The sequence below is a fragment of the Rhinoraja longicauda genome, chromosome 33 (genome assembly GCF_053455715.1).
Source record: "Rhinoraja longicauda isolate Sanriku21f chromosome 33, sRhiLon1.1, whole genome shotgun sequence".
Lineage (NCBI taxonomy): Eukaryota > Metazoa > Chordata > Chondrichthyes > Rajiformes > Arhynchobatidae > Rhinoraja > Rhinoraja longicauda.
Window position 1 is genome coordinate 12,084,341 of NC_135985.1, and position 17,278 is coordinate 12,101,618.

A 17,278-nucleotide genomic window follows, 5' to 3' on the forward strand; every position below is an offset into this window, starting at 1 on the left:
ACCCGTGCCTGCCTTCTCCCCATATCCATTGATCCTACTAGCCCCTAGAGTTCTATCTAACGCTCTCTTAAATCCATCCAGTGACTTGGACTCCACTGCTCTCTGTAGCAGAGAATTCCACAAATTACAACTCTCTGGGTGAAAATGTTCCTTCTCACCTCAGTTTTAAATGATTGAATGGTGGAGTGGAATTGATGGGCCGAATGGCTTCATTCTGTTCCTACCACTTATGATCTTAAACCAGCATCTGCAGTTCCTTCCCTCATTGGGACTCACCGCCGCTCGGCGCCTTCTGTTGAGTCCCGTTGCTGAGCAGCAACGGAATCCGCCTTCAAAATGTCGCCCGCAGCCAATCACGGGCGCCGTTACTGGACGGTGAACAGGGCACCGGGCGTTGCTGGGGTAACCGTCGCTGCTCTGGAATTATCTTGGCATCGCCGTCGAAGTTAGTGATCGATAAAATATTGTCCACGCTATCACTTGTCCAAGATGGTAAGTGAGGCCCCGGGAGAGCGTCGCCGTCGGCTCGGCACAGTGTGGCAGCTCCTGGGGAATAACCGGGACACTTGCTGGATCTTTTGGCGGGATCATGTTTTGAGGGGGGGGGGGGGGGGCGCGAGATTGCCTTCAGTCAGACGGCGGAGGAGTTCCGTGCGATGGTTGCCTTGTTTACGGATCACAAACCCGTTGGAGAAAATGCCCACGATGCCCTCCAGTGCCACACCCACTGACCCGGCCGGGGAGGAAGTGCGGGTGCAGGTTTAAACCGAAGACAGACACAAAAAGCGGGAATAATTCAACGGGGCATGCACCATCTATGGAGAAAATGAATAGGAAAAAAACACAGCAGTCTGAAGAAGGTTCTCGACCCGAAACGCCATCTATTTCTTTTCTCCAGAGGTGCTGCCTGACCCGCTGAGTTACTCCAGTTTTTTTCCTCACGCAAGAACCGTGAGGGGCGATGGCAGGACGTGGGGAATGAAGAGCGAGAGAATGATCTCACCTTTACTCCATCATCTGAAGAAGGGTCCCACCCGAGACCTCGTCCATCCAAACTCTCCACAGATGCTGAGCTCCACGGAACCCGCTGAGTTTCTCCTGCATTTTGTTTTTTGCTCAAGATTCCAGTATCTGCAATCTCTGGTGTCGGCAGGACAGGGAACGTGGGCCAGGTTCTGCGCCAACACATACACACAACATCTGTTTTCAGAAACAGCAACCCTGAGACCAAAGCTGAAGTGGGAATGGGACCAAAGGATTGATAAATTCAGTGTATTGATCATTTCAATTGTCTTAGAGTTCTAGGTTTTGGTGTTGTATTCCTGGATTTGCTACGGTACCTAAACAAACAATGCCATCATGCAGCAGGGAAAAAAGAAGGCTGACTGAGCTTACTCAAGGATGTGAATTTTGATAGGAGTGAGATTGATGCACTTGGAATAGAATTTAGGATATATTCCAAAATATTTTGCCTTCAAAGGTAGGGTGAAAGATGATATAGATGCTGCACAAAATGTCAAAATTTAGAATACATTTTGAATATACAAGGGTTAAAGAGATGGTGGAGCTTGAGAAGAGGGAAGGTTGAATAATGATTTAAACTAGAGGTCTGCTTGACCAAATGGCCTGTCAGATTGTGAGATCTTGGATAAATTTGGTTGAAAGTTAGAATCCTTTTAAAGTTAAATTAAACATGTTGTTTTAGCAGCAAGTGGCTTCAGTACTGCATACCCAAGACAACACAGTCCTGGAGTCTTAAAGCAACAACCAATATTAATTTGGAATCATCAGATTGAGCTAACTTACAAAGTTATACAGCACTGAAACAGGCCTTTTGGCCCAACTCATCCCTGCCAACAGGGTGCCTACCCATTTGCTTTCATTTGGTCCATAGCTCTCTAAAGCTTTATAAACTGAATGATTGGCTGCTGATTTATTAATATCACATATTGGGTTGTTTTGTGAGAAGAAGATCAGTGATAACAGATAACATCTTGGATTAAAAATAGGCAAGGAAACTTCCTGTTAACCACCTACTAACCTCCCTCAGCTAATGAAGCAGTGCTTTTCCTTGTTGTACAAAATGTTTGTCACCAAGAGAGGCTTGATAGCAATATTGCTGACCAAGTTGTCTGAGTCCTGGAGAATGTACCTACCACCCCTGAAGGACTGGTCTGTGGCAGATAATGAGTGAAGAAAAGCAAGGGATAAAGTAACCTGTCCTTGTTCCAACTGTGGCAGGTGCATCTTCCACAATAGTATAGATAGAAGTGACAATAGTCCAGCCTTCACACAGAGGACATCCTCAATTTGTGGAACTACAGTTATGCTAAATGGGACAAACTCTGAACAGATCTGAGATCATAATTGGAAATCCACACCACCTTGCAAAAGCCAAGCTATTCTACCTTCAACTTTTCCTATACATGCACCAAATGTCCAAATGTCTTTTAAATATAGTTATTGTACCTGCCTCAACCACTTTCTCTGGCATCTCATTCCATGTAAACACCGCCCTTAATGTGAAGAGGTTTCCCCCACCGGTTTGTATGAAATCTCCTCTCCTCACCTTAAACTTATGGTATCTAGTTTTTGATTCCCCAACCCTGGGAGGAAGACTGTATGCTTTCACCCTACATGTGTCCTGCATAATTTTGTACACCTCTATAAGATCCCCACCTCCACCCCACCACACCCCTGGTCTCCTGAGTTCCAAGGAATAAAGTCTTAGCCTGCCGAACCTTATAACCCAGTCCCTGAAATATGGCAAAATCCTCTTTACCCCATCCAGATTAATGGTATTTTTCCTACAGCTGGGTGACCAAAATTAAGCACAATACTCCTCATCAATGTCTATGCTGCACAACAACATCCTAATTTGTATACTCGGTGCTCATCCTGGTAAAGACCAGCATGCCAAAAGCTTTCTTCACCACCCTGTCCACCTGTGATGGCATCTCCAGGGAGATATGTACTTGTACTCCTCGATCCCTCTGTCCCCCATCCTTTGCCTGAGTCCTACCATTCACTGTGAAGGTCCTACTCCAGGTTGACTTCCCAAAATCAAATTCGTGAGATGCTATCTCCCATTCATAAAGCTGTGTTGACTGTCTCTCATTAATCCCTGTCTTTCCAAATAAGGTCACTCCCAGTGACCTAGATTGACAGCCCCTGTCAGGAAGGAGCCACTTCAGTAGAAGAATCCCAGACACAGGAAAGAGGAAGGAAGCCCAAAAAGTTGTATAGGCATTGGAGAAGTACTGGGTTCTAAAATAAAATACTGAGCCTTGCTGTCTGAGGATTATCATGCTGGCTTTTGAGTTTTCTTGTTACCCCTACTCCAACTTTGCACTTGGCCACATAAAGTTGGGAATGGTGTGGACAAGCTATTTGAAATGCTTGCCTGCCTGGTCCCTGCTATGTTTTTGCAGTTTGGGATTGAACAAAGTTAAAATTACACATCTATCCCATTACCAACTCTCCCCACCATAGTTGTCATTTACAGAAACACTTTCTACAGAATGTTGAATTGAGCACCAAACTGATTATTCATTCAATGTTTCGTGCCATTCATTGCATCTTTATGCATCATCTAATAAGAGGTTTATGAACTATTTTGCTTTCTAGTTCACGAAATACTTACATGCAAAATATCATAACCATCTGAAACAATTAATTTCTCCACAGTTGCATCATTAACCTATATGTGTCATGGATGATTGATTGAACTGAAGCTGAATTGTAGTAATGTATTAGCTGTTCTTTTGATTTTAACATTTTTTTTTTCTCTGGGTGAAACAGTTATTAAAGCATATATGAAAAAACGTTTGCACTGATTTGCTTAAAATCAAAGAAAAAGATGCAACAACATTCCATGATTTTGCTTGTGCCAATGTTTTCTAATGTGCAATTTTAACTTTTATATTAACAGGCTTATATTTGCCCAAGTAAAGAAGCAGGTAATCAGCAAATTAAGGCTATAGAGACCAAAATTCATAAGGATGGAATTTATAAAGAATTTCTTGAAAAATTGAGTAAAGAAAAGTCGGTATTGGCAAAAATAAGGTCTGACGAAATGGCATCACGAAAGCATTTCCAAAGAATTTTACAGGAGATCGAACATGAAAAAATGATGGAAGAAGCAATTATGAAGGTGAGCAAATTTCTAGATTTTGTATTGCTATGTGAAATACACTGGAATTACGAACACATCACTGCTGTGTTTCATACTACTTTCCTTTATTACATAAGAATAGGACCTATGTACAAGAAGTGCAAAAAGTGTGACAATAGCAATAGATTTTATAACAATAGTGGTATCAAGCAATAGTAATTTTATTAAATCTTCCTCTTAAGTACATTTTACAATCCTGGCCAAATTAGTAAATTGAATTCTATTTTACCTCCCCTGACTTTTTGTATTAAAAACCTGTTGTTCTGTGTAGACCTTGTTTAATATAATTAATTACATATCCCAACGACAATGACGTCTGAAGAAGGGTCTCGACTCAAAACGTCACCCATTCCTTCTTTCCCGAGATGCTGCCTGACCCGCTGAGTTACTCCAGCATTTTGTATCTATCCCAATAACATGTTCACCTTCGCCTCTTGTGTGTTATTTAGTTTGATTTAATGTGGTAGTTTTTTAAAATGTACTCTTGGTCTTGATACTGCTTAGGATTGCCTTGATTTATGTTCCTTTCACAATATCTTGTGTGTCGAGGGCTTGAATTGTGTTGTCACCAAATTAAGAGAGACAAAGTTGTCGCAGCAATGGGCAATTGGTTCATTATTGTCATGTGCGGAGATTTGGTGAAAAACTAGGTTCTATTCTCTGTTGGTATGATTTGCCTGGATAGCATGCAAAACAGAGAACAGAACCTAGTGTTACAGCAACAGAGAAAAATCAGTTTTGATAAAAAAATCGTGGAAAACAGAATCCAAATGTTGCGGGATGGGAGGAGGCTGGTTTGCGTGATGGACTGGGCTGCATTCACAACTATTTGAATTTCTTGGGATCTCGGGCAGAGCGGCAGAGCAGGACTCATACCAAGCTGTGTTGCATCCAGATAGGATGCATCTGTCGAAATAGAGAAATTAGTGTGCTTTCTTGGCCGTAGCAATCAGGGCAAACGTTTGGTGATATTTACACAAAGGAACGTGAAGCTCGAGACATTCTCCACTTCAGCACCATTCATAGAGACTAGGATATGTATTTCACTCTACCTCGTGAAGTTGATGACCAGCTGCTTTATTTTGCTGGCCTTGAGGGACAGGTTGTCTTGACACCATGCTACTAAGTGCTCTATATCATTCCTGTCATTCAGTCTTGTTATTGTTTGAGAACTGACCCCCTACAATGGTGTCATCAGCAAATTTGTAAATGGAGTTGTCGAGAATTTGACTGCGCAGTCGTGAGTGTATTGGGAGAATAGTAAGGGGCTGAAACTTACAATACACTGGTGTTGAAAATTCTCATGGAAGAAGTTTTGTCGCCTATCCTTACTGATTGCAGTCTGTGGGAAAGGGATCAAGGATTAATTTGCGGAGGGGAGCGTTGAGACTAAGATCCAGGCATTTGGAGATCAGTTTGGTTTGATTATGGTGTTGAAGGAGGAGCATCTATATACTAAAACTCTCGTTTGTTCACTTGTTCCTGAACTGCAGCCAAAACGGTACACGATAGCGCGACAATTTTAGGCCCACCTTAAAGTTATTCACATTTCAAAGTTTAAAACACGCGCGTGCGCAGTTGGGGCTCCGTTCATCTGGTACTTACGTAACATGGCCGCCGCATCAGTGCGTGCACAGACCAAACGCGTCCGCGCTTGCGCAGTTGGGGCCTGTTGAGCCAAGCTCGGCCGCCTGTCTCTTGGGAGTGCGAGAGCCAGGCCTGGTCCCGGGGGAGCCTGGGCCTGGACGTGACCGGGAAACCCCCAGCATGAGGTGGGCCAAGGGCAAAGGCGGCAGCAGCAGCAGCGGCGGTGAGACCAGGCGTTGGTGGAGGTGGAGGCTGAGGCCTGGGCCTGGCGCTGGGCCTGCCCTCGGTCTCCCCGGCCGACTCAGCGCCTACCCCATGCCGCCCAGAATCCAGCGGCTCAGCAACAGTGGGAGAGCCGCCGCCGTCTACCACTGAACATCCCCACACCAGGACCGGACAGGACTCTTCCCCCACCCCCGCTCCACCAATGGTGGCGGCCCAGGCTGGAGGCAGGTTGCTACAGCAACCACGGGTTGCTCCCAAGAAGGGGGGGGAGGGGGTTGAGGAGGGGGGGGGGGGGGAGGGAGGGAGGAGGGTGGAAGGAGGGGGGAGGAGAGGGTGCTGCACGAATGCAGGAGGCAACCCTAAGGGGGGTGAGTGTGGGAAGGGGGAGGGGAGGGGGAAGGGGGCGAGGGGAGAGAGAGTGGGGGGGAGGAGGGGGGGTGTGGGGGGGGAGGAGGGGGGGTGTGGGGGAGGAGAGGGTGTTGCACCAATGCAGGAGTGGTTTGGGCTCAACGGGTCCACTTGGTCTAGTAGTCAATAAATAAGAGTCTGTTGTAGGTGTCTATGTTATTTGGATGTTCCCTGTTATTCAGTTCTTCCTTTCTTTCCACAAAAGGTATTTGAGCAGGACTGAGTGGTGACCTGTGGGGTTCACCAAACCGAGTCACTATTGACAGTTAATTGTAATTTATTTCAATAGCTCACAGCTTTGTGTGGAGGTTTGAAATAGTGGACCTTCACTTGAATTGGAAAATGAAATTTCTTTATACTAAAATTACATAACCAATGGTTAAATATAATAATAAACTGCTTTAGGGTTGCACCAGTCAAGATTGCATTAAAGATGCAACCACTGAGTATTTCTTTGGAATCACATGAGATGTTCTCTAACCTATTGAAGGATGGGTAGTTAAGATTGTCTTTACGTTGACATCTCCTTATTTGGATTGTTCAAAAGGATAAGATTTTGGAAATGACCATAGTTTTACAGATGTGATGCAACAAATTCTAGACATTGGAAACAAAATAATTAGAAAACTATAGGCCTAAATTTAGATTCGTTTTTGTATATTCTTCAGGAAAAATTGTGCATAATGCAATGAGTTGTCTGTTCCAGACTTTGTAGATTATTGTTGTCACATGTACAGTGAAAAGCTTTTTTGTTGCGTGCTATCCAGTCAGCAAAAAGTCTATACATGATTACAATCAACCATCCACAGTGTACAGATGGAGGATAAAGGGAATAACATTTAGTGTAAGGTGAAGTCTGATAAAAGGTAGTCCGAGGGTCTCCAATTAGGTAGATGGTAGGTCAGGACCACTGTCTAGTTGGTGATAAGATGTACTGAGAAATTGGCAAATAATCAAGAAGACCTTGATAATTAGAATGCTAATTAATAAGTTAAATTGGATAATTTAGACAAGTTTTGGATTAATTTGGTTGTATTGAGTAAAACGAATTGCAGTTGAAGTTCTAAGGCTAATCTGTTAACTTGGATCAATCAGTGAAAAAGTTTTTTTGGTGATCGGGTTGACATTGACGTTCGTGATTTCTTGTCCATTTATTGTTCTGGACTTTTGTCTACAATAGGCAGAAAAGAGAAAAATACTGAAGGCCAAGCAGTTGGAACAGGAGGAAAGGATAGCCAAGGAGCTTGAAAGAATAAAGTATGAGAAACTAAAAGATGAAAAAATGAGACAGCAAGTCCGAGAAAACAGGCAAGTTAAAGAAAGATGTCATGCTGATATATTGTTCCATTACCTTCTCAGTGCTGTTATTTAATTAGTTCTTGAAGCATGTTTAAGAAGGCTCAGGTACTCACAAAGGCATCACTGGAAATAAATACTAAAACTGATGGCCAAAAAGATTTTGTTAATAAAGAATAAACATTGAAATCCCAGGTCCCAGATAAGCTGCAGTTACAAATTGGTTTGTGGTTAAGTGTAAATGTAAATTTTCAGATGGATACAACAATAATTCTGTTTTTATTTACAGCTCCTCCAGATCCATCTTTTGACTCTTGTCCCATTATCATCCTCACTTTGGAGGTTCTCCAGTTTGTCATTTAATCACTCCTGCTTCGTATCTGACTGACCTTTTCATATTCTTTCACCTACCTTGTTTCTCTTCCTTGCTTCTGTGTATGCTTAAAACTGTTTCATTGTATAAACTTTGTAATTGCAAAGAAAATAGGGCAGCATTTCTGAGAAAACAGACACGTTTATATAGTGCTTCAGTACATTTTCAATACTGCTATTTAAAAAAGTTCTTGGCAGAACAAACAAACTGCAGTAGAAGCCAGTGTGTCAGGCAGCATCTGTGGAGGCAAAGGGATAGATATTTTGGGTCCAGACCTTGCATCTTCCAAAGAAAACAAGTGCAAACTGTGTGTTCATATCTCTCTAAAGCTTTTCAGCCATGAACCAGTTCAGTTATCGTTTAAACATTGTAATTGTATTTGCCTCTACGGCTTCCTTATGGCAGTTTGTTCCATTTACTCACCATCTTTTGTGTGAAAAAAGTTGCCTCTCAGGTCCCCTTTAACATATTTCCCCGTTCACCATTCATCTATGCCCTCTAATATTAGATTCCGCTATCCTGGGAATGTCCCATTTTACCTTTGACCTCATGATTTTATAAACCTCTGTAAGGTCATCCCTCAGCATGGTAGACACAAAATACTGGAGAAACTCAGCGGGTCAGGCAGCATCTCGGGAGAGAAGGAATGGGTGACGTTTCAGGTCGAGACCCTTCTTCAGACTGATGTCAGGGGAGGGGGTGGGACAAAGATAGGATGTAGTCGGAGACAGGAAGACTAGTGGGAGAACTGGGAGGGGGAGGGGATAGAACGGGGAAGCAGGGACTACCTGAAGTTAGAGAAGTCAATGTTCATACTGCTGGGGTGTAAACTGCCTAAGCGAAATATGAGGTGCTGTTCCTCCAATTTGTGCTGGGCCTCACTCTGACAATGGAGGAGGCCCAGGACAGAAAGGTCGGAATGGGAGGGGGAGTTGACGTGCTGAGCTACTGGGAGATCAGGTTGGTTGAGACGGACTGAGCGGAGGTGCCTGCGCTTGGTCTCGCCGATGTAGAGAAGTTGACATCTGGAACAGCGGATACAATAGATGAGGTTGGAGGAGGTGCAGGTGAACCTCTGCCGCACCCAAGCAGAAAGGGGTGGAGATGGGAAGTTGTGGCCAGTAGTGGGATTCTGTTGAAGGTGGCGGAAATGTTGGAGGATAATTTGTTGTATGCGACGGCTGATGGGGTGGAAGGTGAGGACAAGGGGGACTCTATCCTTGTTACGAATGGGGGGAATGCACGAGCAGAGCAGCGGGATATTGAGGAGACCCTAGTGAGAGCCTCATCACTAATGGAAGAGGGGAACCCCCGTTTCCTAAAGAATGAAGACATCTCCGATGCCCTAATATGGAACACCTCATCCTGGGTGCAGATGCGGCGTAGATGGAGGAATTGGGAGTAGTGGATAGAGTTTTTACAGGAAACAGGGTGGGAAGAAGTGTAGTCAAGATAGCTTTGGGTACAGGAAACAGGGTGGGAAGGTGTAGTTACAGGAAACAAGGATCCAGCCTATTCTGTTTCTTCTCTTGACTCAAGCCCGCAACATCCTTCTGAATCTTTTCAGCATCCTCGCTAGCTTAATAACATTCTTCCTGTAGTACCCCTGACCAAAACTCACACAATATTCCAGGTGCAGCGGCAGGAGTCCACAGAAGGGAACCTGTAGATGTAGTGTATTTTAATTTGGAAAGGTATTTGACAAGGTGCTACATAATTTGTGCACCACCCTCTTCAGGTGTTGGAAATGTGTAAGGGTGGATTGAAAATTGGCTGTCATGTGGAAAATAGAACTGGAATAAATTGTGTTTTTTTCAGGTTTGAAGGATGTAACTAGTGGAGTACGTCAGGGATCCCACAGGGATCAGTTCTTGGCACTCTTTTTACTATTTATAATAATGACCTGGAGGAGGGAGTGAAATGAAAAGTATCCAAGTTTGCCAATGATGCAAAAATGTTGGAGGTGCATGTTATGATGAGGATATTGGGACTCCACAATGGGATATGGAGAAAATTGAGTGGTTGGGCAAAAACTTGGTAAATTGAATTCATTGTGAGGTTTTGCACTTGGATAGGAAGAATAAAAAGGTGGATTGTTATCTAAATAGAGGAAGACTGTAAATGAGTGAAGTTCAGAGGAATCGAGATTATCTTGTGCATGAATAACAAAAGGCTAGCAGGCAAAGACAGAAAATAGTTAAGAAGGTAAATGACAAATTAGTCTTACTGCAAAGTGGTTCGATTTTAAAAATGGGGAGGTTTTGTTGCAATTATCTTCTTCTTACACCCTTTGCTCCTCTAGGGAACATAGGCCATTGATAAATGTCCTCCACCTCACTCGGTTGTTGGCGGTTCTTTCGAGATCTCCCCAGTTGAGCCCACTCCACGACATTTCTGCCTGGACACTTCTCCAGCTGTTCCTGGGGTGACCTCTTTTCCTTTTTCCTTGGGGGTTCCATTTCAGGGCTTGCCGGGTGATGTTTGTGGCAGGTTTTCTGAGGGTGTGTCCAATCCAACTCCATTTTCTCTTTCGTATGTTTCACTCTCTCATCTTCCTTTGCGGAGTAGATAATGGACTTCCCACTGGCCAATTTGATCTCTCTTGACTGTGTCCATCTTGTTTCTGCCAAGCCCAGGACTGAGAGATTGTAGCGCACCATTTTGTTGGCAACAGTGGCAGCCTTGCCAGCCTGGAACATGGTTCGGATGTTCCATATCCCCACAAGGATGGATTTCTTTGGCGTCAGAAGGTGTGTCAGCTTCCCAGCACCCTTGCGGGTTTGGCTGGGAAGCGTCATGTTCCCCATCGCTGGGGCACCTTCTTCAACCAAGTGTGTCATTTGGTTTTCATTTGTCAAAGTTTCTGTAACTCACACTTTTTTCCAGGGTGGGGTAGTTAACCCCACACCCAACCCCCAACTTGGAGGACCAAGGACTGCTTCGTCTGCCTCCTCACCCTTGACCTGTCCGGTTTGGTTGAACCTGCCAGGGATATAAAACCCCATCCAGCAGAGCTCACAGGATCACTGGAATACACAAGCCTCTCCACCACGTCAAGGTTGCAGTCCAGGAGAAGTGTTGCAATTATACATGGTGTTAATGAGGTCTCAACAGGAATACTGTGTACAGTTTTGTTTCCGTTATTTAAAAAGTATATAGTAACATTGGAGGCAGTCCAAAAGAGATTCATTGTCTTAATTCCTGGGGTGAGATTATCCTATTAATTGACGCTAAGCAGTTTGGGTCCGAGTTTGCAAGAATGAAGAATGACCTTATTGAGATGTATAAGATCCTGAAAGCATAGCAGGCAGGATGTTGAGAGGTTCTCATTAGTCAGAAAGAGTCAAATGAGGGTTCAGAGTTACGAGATAAGGGTCACTTAAAATGGAAGTGGTGAATCTCTGGTTTATTTACCCCAGAGATTTGTAGAGGCCAGAGCATATGAAGTATTTAAAGTGGAGGTAGATACATTTTAGAAAGATCAGGAAATTGTGAGTTTTGGGATCTGGCACGAAAGAGGAGTTAGGAATGGTGTAGATCAGCCACGATATTATTGAATTGGAAGGCAGACCTCAGCAGCCAAGTCACCCTTTTGTGTTGTTTTCCTACTGCAATTAGTTAATATCTTATGATTTCTTATTGTGTTCCTATATTTCAAAATTTAGTCTTGAGCTTCGTGAACTAGAAGCCAAGTTAAAGGCTGCTTACGTGAACAGAGAAAGAGCTGCGCAGATAGCTGAAAAAGAAGCAAATCGTTTTGAGAGGATAGTAAGTATGCGTTAAGGTGGATATTGAAATATTTAACTATTTTGAAAATATTTTGAGATATTTAACTATTTTTATTATATTGTGCATCCTAAAAGTAACTCCCTATTTTATTTATTTTTTCTCTTTTCCACACATATTAGAATGTAAACTAATTTCAAAAGCTAGTACATTAGGAATATGTTGCTTGTGTTTTAGCTTAAATGAACAATGTAGCTTGAATAAAACTATGCCTTTCGTTTGCAAAATATGTCTCCAAAAATGTGTTATAGGTTGTACAGAATTCAAAACAACATTAGAAGTAAAAAGCTTTAGCTTTTTCGAAAAGTTAAATACAGTCTGATCAAATAAAATGCAGAACCACTGGGGAAAATGCATAACCTCTTTTTAAACTAGAAACATGAGGCTGAGCTCGCTAAATTAATGAAGAAGGAAAATGAAAGGGCCACAGTAGAACGGGCCAAGGAAGAACAGAAACGCGCTGAACAATCCGTGAGATATCAGAAGGAGCTTGGAAAGCAAATTGATGAAAATGAACAAAGGAGACAGGAAGAATATGATGAATTCCTAAAAGATAAACTAAGGATTGATGAAATTGTAAGGAAAATCTATGATGAAGATCATAGGTAAGCTCTATTGCAAGTAATTACTTTCTTGAATTTTGTTCAAAAGAAGCTGTGTATTGTCAGAATATACTTCTGTGTTCGGGTAATTATCTTTCTCTTTCTGAAATGTCTTCCAAGATAAGCTTCGGTTTCAGTCAAATGTGACATTAAGTTATCTCTGATGTTAAAGAGTGGGATTAGTGCATTTGGTCACGACATTAGGGCCTTTGCAGAGTGTCATAAATTAATATCAGTTTTACATTTAATTCCATATTCTTTCAGACGCATTTAAAGTGAGCTCATTGACCATTTGTCAAAATTGCTAACTAAATAATATCAGTGCGGACAGTAGTTGACGTGCTTCAGTTGAACTTGATGATTGCAATATAGTAAACAGAAAGATGAGTCGAAACAGGAGGCCCAAGAAGTATATGCAAGTTGTCAAGTATAGTAATCTATGGGCATAATTCCCTGTGAATAGTATGGCCTCAGGCAGCTCCTGTCCTGAAGGAGAATAGATTTAAATATTCTTACATTATGTATTGGACAATTCTCAATGGCTGCTGATTATGTGGTTGTCACTCAGCAAAAAAACCTAGAGAAACAAGCTAAAAAAGGCAGTCAGGGGGGGCAAAAAGGCGACTGGAGATGGCTCTGTCAGATAAGGTTAAGGATAACCCCAAAAGATTTTATAACAACCTAAAGGGAAAACGGGTAACCAGAGAGAGAATTTAACCCCTCAGGAATCAAAGCAATCAACTCTGTGGAGCCACAGGAGATGGGTAAGGTACTCAATGAATGTTTCTCTTCTGTTTTTGGAGAAAGGCATGAGGACCAATTCAAAATGCGATAGTTGATAGGCACTGTCCCTACTTTTATGTTAATCCACTCTTTTTGAATAGGGAAAGAGAGCTGAAGATGCAGAAGATGAGGGAAACTCAGAGGTATGTTGAGGAGTTCCAGAAGCAACGAGCTGAATGGAAACAAATGGAACGGGAAAAAATGGAAGCAGAGAACAGAAAGATTTTGGAGTTTGCCAATGCACAAAAGAGCAGAGAGGATGAACGGATGACAAAAGTTCGAGAACAAGATGAGCAAAAAGAAATGCTGTACCAAAAGGTAGGATAAATTTGTTTGCTTAGTCTGTCATGATCTACATGTTATACATACTCATTTTATAAATTTCTAACAAATAACTGGCATTTTGTTCCCACAGCTTGCTGCGGAAATTGAAAAACAACAGCAAGAACGTGAAGATTTGGAAAATGTCCGTCAGGAATTGTACCTTGAAAAAGTAGAAGAAGCTCGTAGACAGCAACAAATTGTGAGTATCAGAAAGGCTTCTCGCCAGTTTATTACCAAGAGTTGCATTGTTTGTGGCATTGTGCAGGTTGAAACAAGGTTATTAAAATGTGCAAATATCGTATTTTTGCTGAAAGATGCCAATCAAATTGAGCCTGTTGTACTGATCTGACAAAGTAATTGGAAATTCTCAATGACATCATACCTAATATATCGTCACTCTTCATTGTGCAGCAGAGGTCAAACTATACCGGAAGGTAATGCATGAAAGGGTAACAAGTTTATATTTGTTTTTGCAGGCAGAGATGGAAAAGCAAATTCGACAACGGCTTGAATTACAGAAGACGTACCAAGAGCAATTGGCTTTCAAACAGAAGCGCCTACAGGCAGAGAAGGAGGAAGAAGATGAGCTACGGAGAAAGATGTTGGCCAAACTTGCCGAGGATGACCGTATTGAGCAGATGAATGCACAGAAACGGCGTATGAAACAGCTTGAACATAAGAGGGCTGTGGAGGAAATCCTTGCAGATCGACGCAAACAATTTGAAATGGACAGAGTATGTTGTGAACTTTACTTGAAATTCAATTATTATTTTGTTTCCCATTTTCTACTAAATAATTAATGATCCATGTAAATTGATATTGAATAATTTTGGGGGGGAATTTGTTCTTGCAAGATTTGAATTTTCTTTACAGAAAATCTGACTGCACCTCTGCAGTGTAAATGTACATATATTCAAACCAGCGATGATGTTTTTGTAATATAAATGTTATTTCAAAGGTGTGAATTTGTCCAAATTCAGTCAGAGTTTAGTGTTGCACACTGCATCTAGTTGTGAGAAAGCGAGAATCTTTCTGAATAAATGGCTTCCAGTGAATTCTGATTAATATCTTCTTAATAGAAACGAGAACTTGAAGCACGCCAGCAAGAAGAGAAGAGGGAGGCAGCTCTGCAGGCTATAATTGAGGAAGAAAGGCAGAAACTTCTCAAACAGCATGCCAGTAAGCTGCTTGGTTACCTTCCAAAGGTATGTCATGATAGAAATATTATTAACTTTAATAATGAATTGCAGTATTTTGGGGATTTTGTTCTTTGGAAAATATAACTTATTAAGATATTAACAGATAGTAGCAGTGACAATTGAAGTATCATTTGTTTCTGACACTCTCCCAGAGACCTGGAGTTCTTCACGACATGCAAAGATAACGCAGGAACATTTAGAGGTTATGGGAAATCTGAGCTTTTATGTCCGCTTGCTACCTTGTTCAAACTTGTAGAGTAATTGATGTTGATATAAGTATCTTCAATTATAAACCTATTGTTTTTCCACACACACTGGTATAACAAAGAAGTAAACAGGCAATTTGAACCTGCAGCTTTCTGTTTCAACTGTATAATGTCAGTCTGTAAAGGAAAGGAATTATTTCCTGGTATTTTACTACATTTTGATTTGAAGCAAAACTTTAAAAATTCTTCACTAAAGACAAACAAAACATTGAAGAAAACAAATGTATTTGTTGCTCCAACCTCAAATTCCAGATAAAGAATAAGTTGAAGATGCAAGTCCACAGTTCCCATCACATGAAAAAGAACTTTGAGGCTTGCAGAAAATGAATACAGGGCTTCAGAAGGACTAAACTTAAAACTCTGAAGTTTTAAAGATGTAAAATATATCTTTAGTAAGCAAAAAAAGCTTACTGAAGAGCAGGGGAATTTCAAAGGATGGGTCCACTATCACTAGAGAAAGAAGTTGATTATTATTGACTCAGGAGTCTGTACTTGCACCAAAGTTCTCTCTGAGGAGAACTTTGAAAATAATCAAGTATCTTAGACAGGTTGTGATACTCTGGATTATTAATTTATGAATGATAAAAGTGGGAGGTTTATAGAATTATTTGGAGGTGAACCAGGAGTATAGAGGGGGGGATATTTCCAAAATAATTTTGCAAAATTTGAAATGAAGAAATCAACCTTCTGATTAAGCAACACATGACCTCTACCCCTCTACCTCTCTGTCTGAAAAAGTTCATTGACATGGAATTAGAATCTAAGATGAGATATAACAGTTTTGAGTTTTGAAAGCATTAACCATCTATTTTCTACTTTTTGAGACAATAACAGTTGAGTTATCAAAGCAGCTTACAATAAGGTGGAAAGGTGTTCTCGGTTAATGTAATGTTTCTGAATAGTATTGCACAGCTAAATGATAAAATAGAGGATATTTGGGATATATTAGAGAATTCCAGAAAGAAAAATCATTTGAGAAAATGCTTTGTCAACCTGTGTGAATTGGAATGAAGGATAGCTGTTACAAGTCGAGATTCATTAACAATACTGACATCAGTTGTTGGGTGATGAGCAAGGGGGGAAGAGTCAATAAAGGAGAATGGTAAAAAATGTCAACATCAAGCATATTGATAGTATCTTTCAGACTGCGGGAGAACATGCCTACTTCCAATTGATGGGTGGAGTCTGTGTGCAGTTTGCATGTTCTCCCTGTGACCACGTGGAGTTCCTTCAGGTGCTCCAGTTTCCTCCCACGTCTCAAAGACGTGCGGGTTTGCAGGTTAATTGGCCTCTGTAAATTGCACTTTGTGTGCGGGGAGTGGATGAGAAAGTGGGATAACATAGAACTAGTGTGAATGGCGATTGATGGTCGGTGTGGACCTGGTCAGTTGAAGAACCTGTTTCCCTGCTGTATCTCTAAACTAAGCTAAACAAAATGTGAAGTTTCTGGAAGAATCAAACGAGAGGTTTATAAAATAACTAAAATTTAAATAGTCAAGAGTTATTCAGCATTGAAATTGATCCTTCAGGCAACTTGTCTGTGCCAACCAAGATGTTTACCTAAACTCGTCCCTTTTGCCTGCATTTGGCCCATAATCCCCTTAAACCTTTCCTCATGGACCCACCAAATGCCGTTTAAACATCGGAATTGTGCCCATCTCTACCACTTCCACCGGCAGCATTCCATGTACCCACCACATTTTTCCATGTGGAAACCTGCCTCTCGGATTCCCTCTAAATCTTTCCCTCACAGCTTAAATCTATTGTGTCTTATTATGGCTTCTCTATCCTGGGAAAGAAAGACTGTGACCATCCACTTTTATCAATGCCCCTCATAATTTTATAAAGCTCTGAAAGGTCAACCACTTTCACTGGAGTGAAACGGTCCTAACCAATCCAGTCTGTCCTCATTGCTCAAGCCTGCCACTTCTGACAACATCCTTGTTAATCTTTTCTGAACACACTCTAACCTAATCACATCCTTCTTATAGTACGGCAACAAGGACTGCATACAATATCCCAGGTGCAGCGTCACCATGTTTTATACGGCTGTAACATAGCGTCCCAACTCCTGCACTCACCGCCCTGTCTGATGAGGCAGCCATGCTATATACAGCCATCATCACCCTGTCTTACCTGTGCCACCACTTTTAAGAAACGATGTACTTGTACCCCATGTCTCTCTGTTACACAACATACCCCCAGGGCTCTACCATTCCCTGGTCTGGTTTAAACTTACAAAATACCAAGAAACC

At 41.8% G+C, this 17,278-nt stretch overlaps 1 protein-coding gene and 1 long non-coding RNA gene across 4 annotated transcripts in view; one reads left to right on the forward strand and one right to left on the reverse strand.

Moving 5' to 3' along the window:
- LOC144608976 (uncharacterized) overlaps positions 1-288 on the reverse strand; it is a 34,516-nt gene extending 34,228 nt beyond the window's left edge. The window contains exon 1 of the long non-coding RNA XR_013549261.1: positions 159-288. This is a non-coding gene — a long non-coding RNA (uncharacterized LOC144608976). The remainder of the gene's footprint in view (positions 1-158) is intronic.
- Positions 1-17,278, forward strand: part of mns1 (meiosis-specific nuclear structural 1) — a 39,793-nt gene that overhangs the window by 18,332 nt on the left and 4,183 nt on the right. Inside the window, exons 1-9 of one of the 3 annotated variants that reach the window (XM_078427257.1) lie at positions 356-492; positions 3,932-4,153; positions 7,575-7,702; positions 11,729-11,831; positions 12,225-12,454; positions 13,336-13,552; positions 13,650-13,757; positions 14,035-14,292; positions 14,638-14,763. In XM_078427257.1, the coding sequence (XP_078283383.1) occupies positions 490-492; positions 3,932-4,153; positions 7,575-7,702; positions 11,729-11,831; positions 12,225-12,454; positions 13,336-13,552; positions 13,650-13,757; positions 14,035-14,292; positions 14,638-14,763 (1,395 nt within the window). In that variant the 5' untranslated portion in view covers positions 356-489. Of the gene's footprint in view, positions 1-355; positions 493-1,360; positions 1,481-3,931; positions 4,154-7,574; positions 7,703-11,728; positions 11,832-12,224; positions 12,455-13,335; positions 13,553-13,649; positions 13,758-14,034; positions 14,293-14,637; positions 14,764-17,278 lie in introns of those variants that run through there. The other 2 variants (XM_078427258.1, XM_078427256.1) reach the window with 2 other exon arrangements.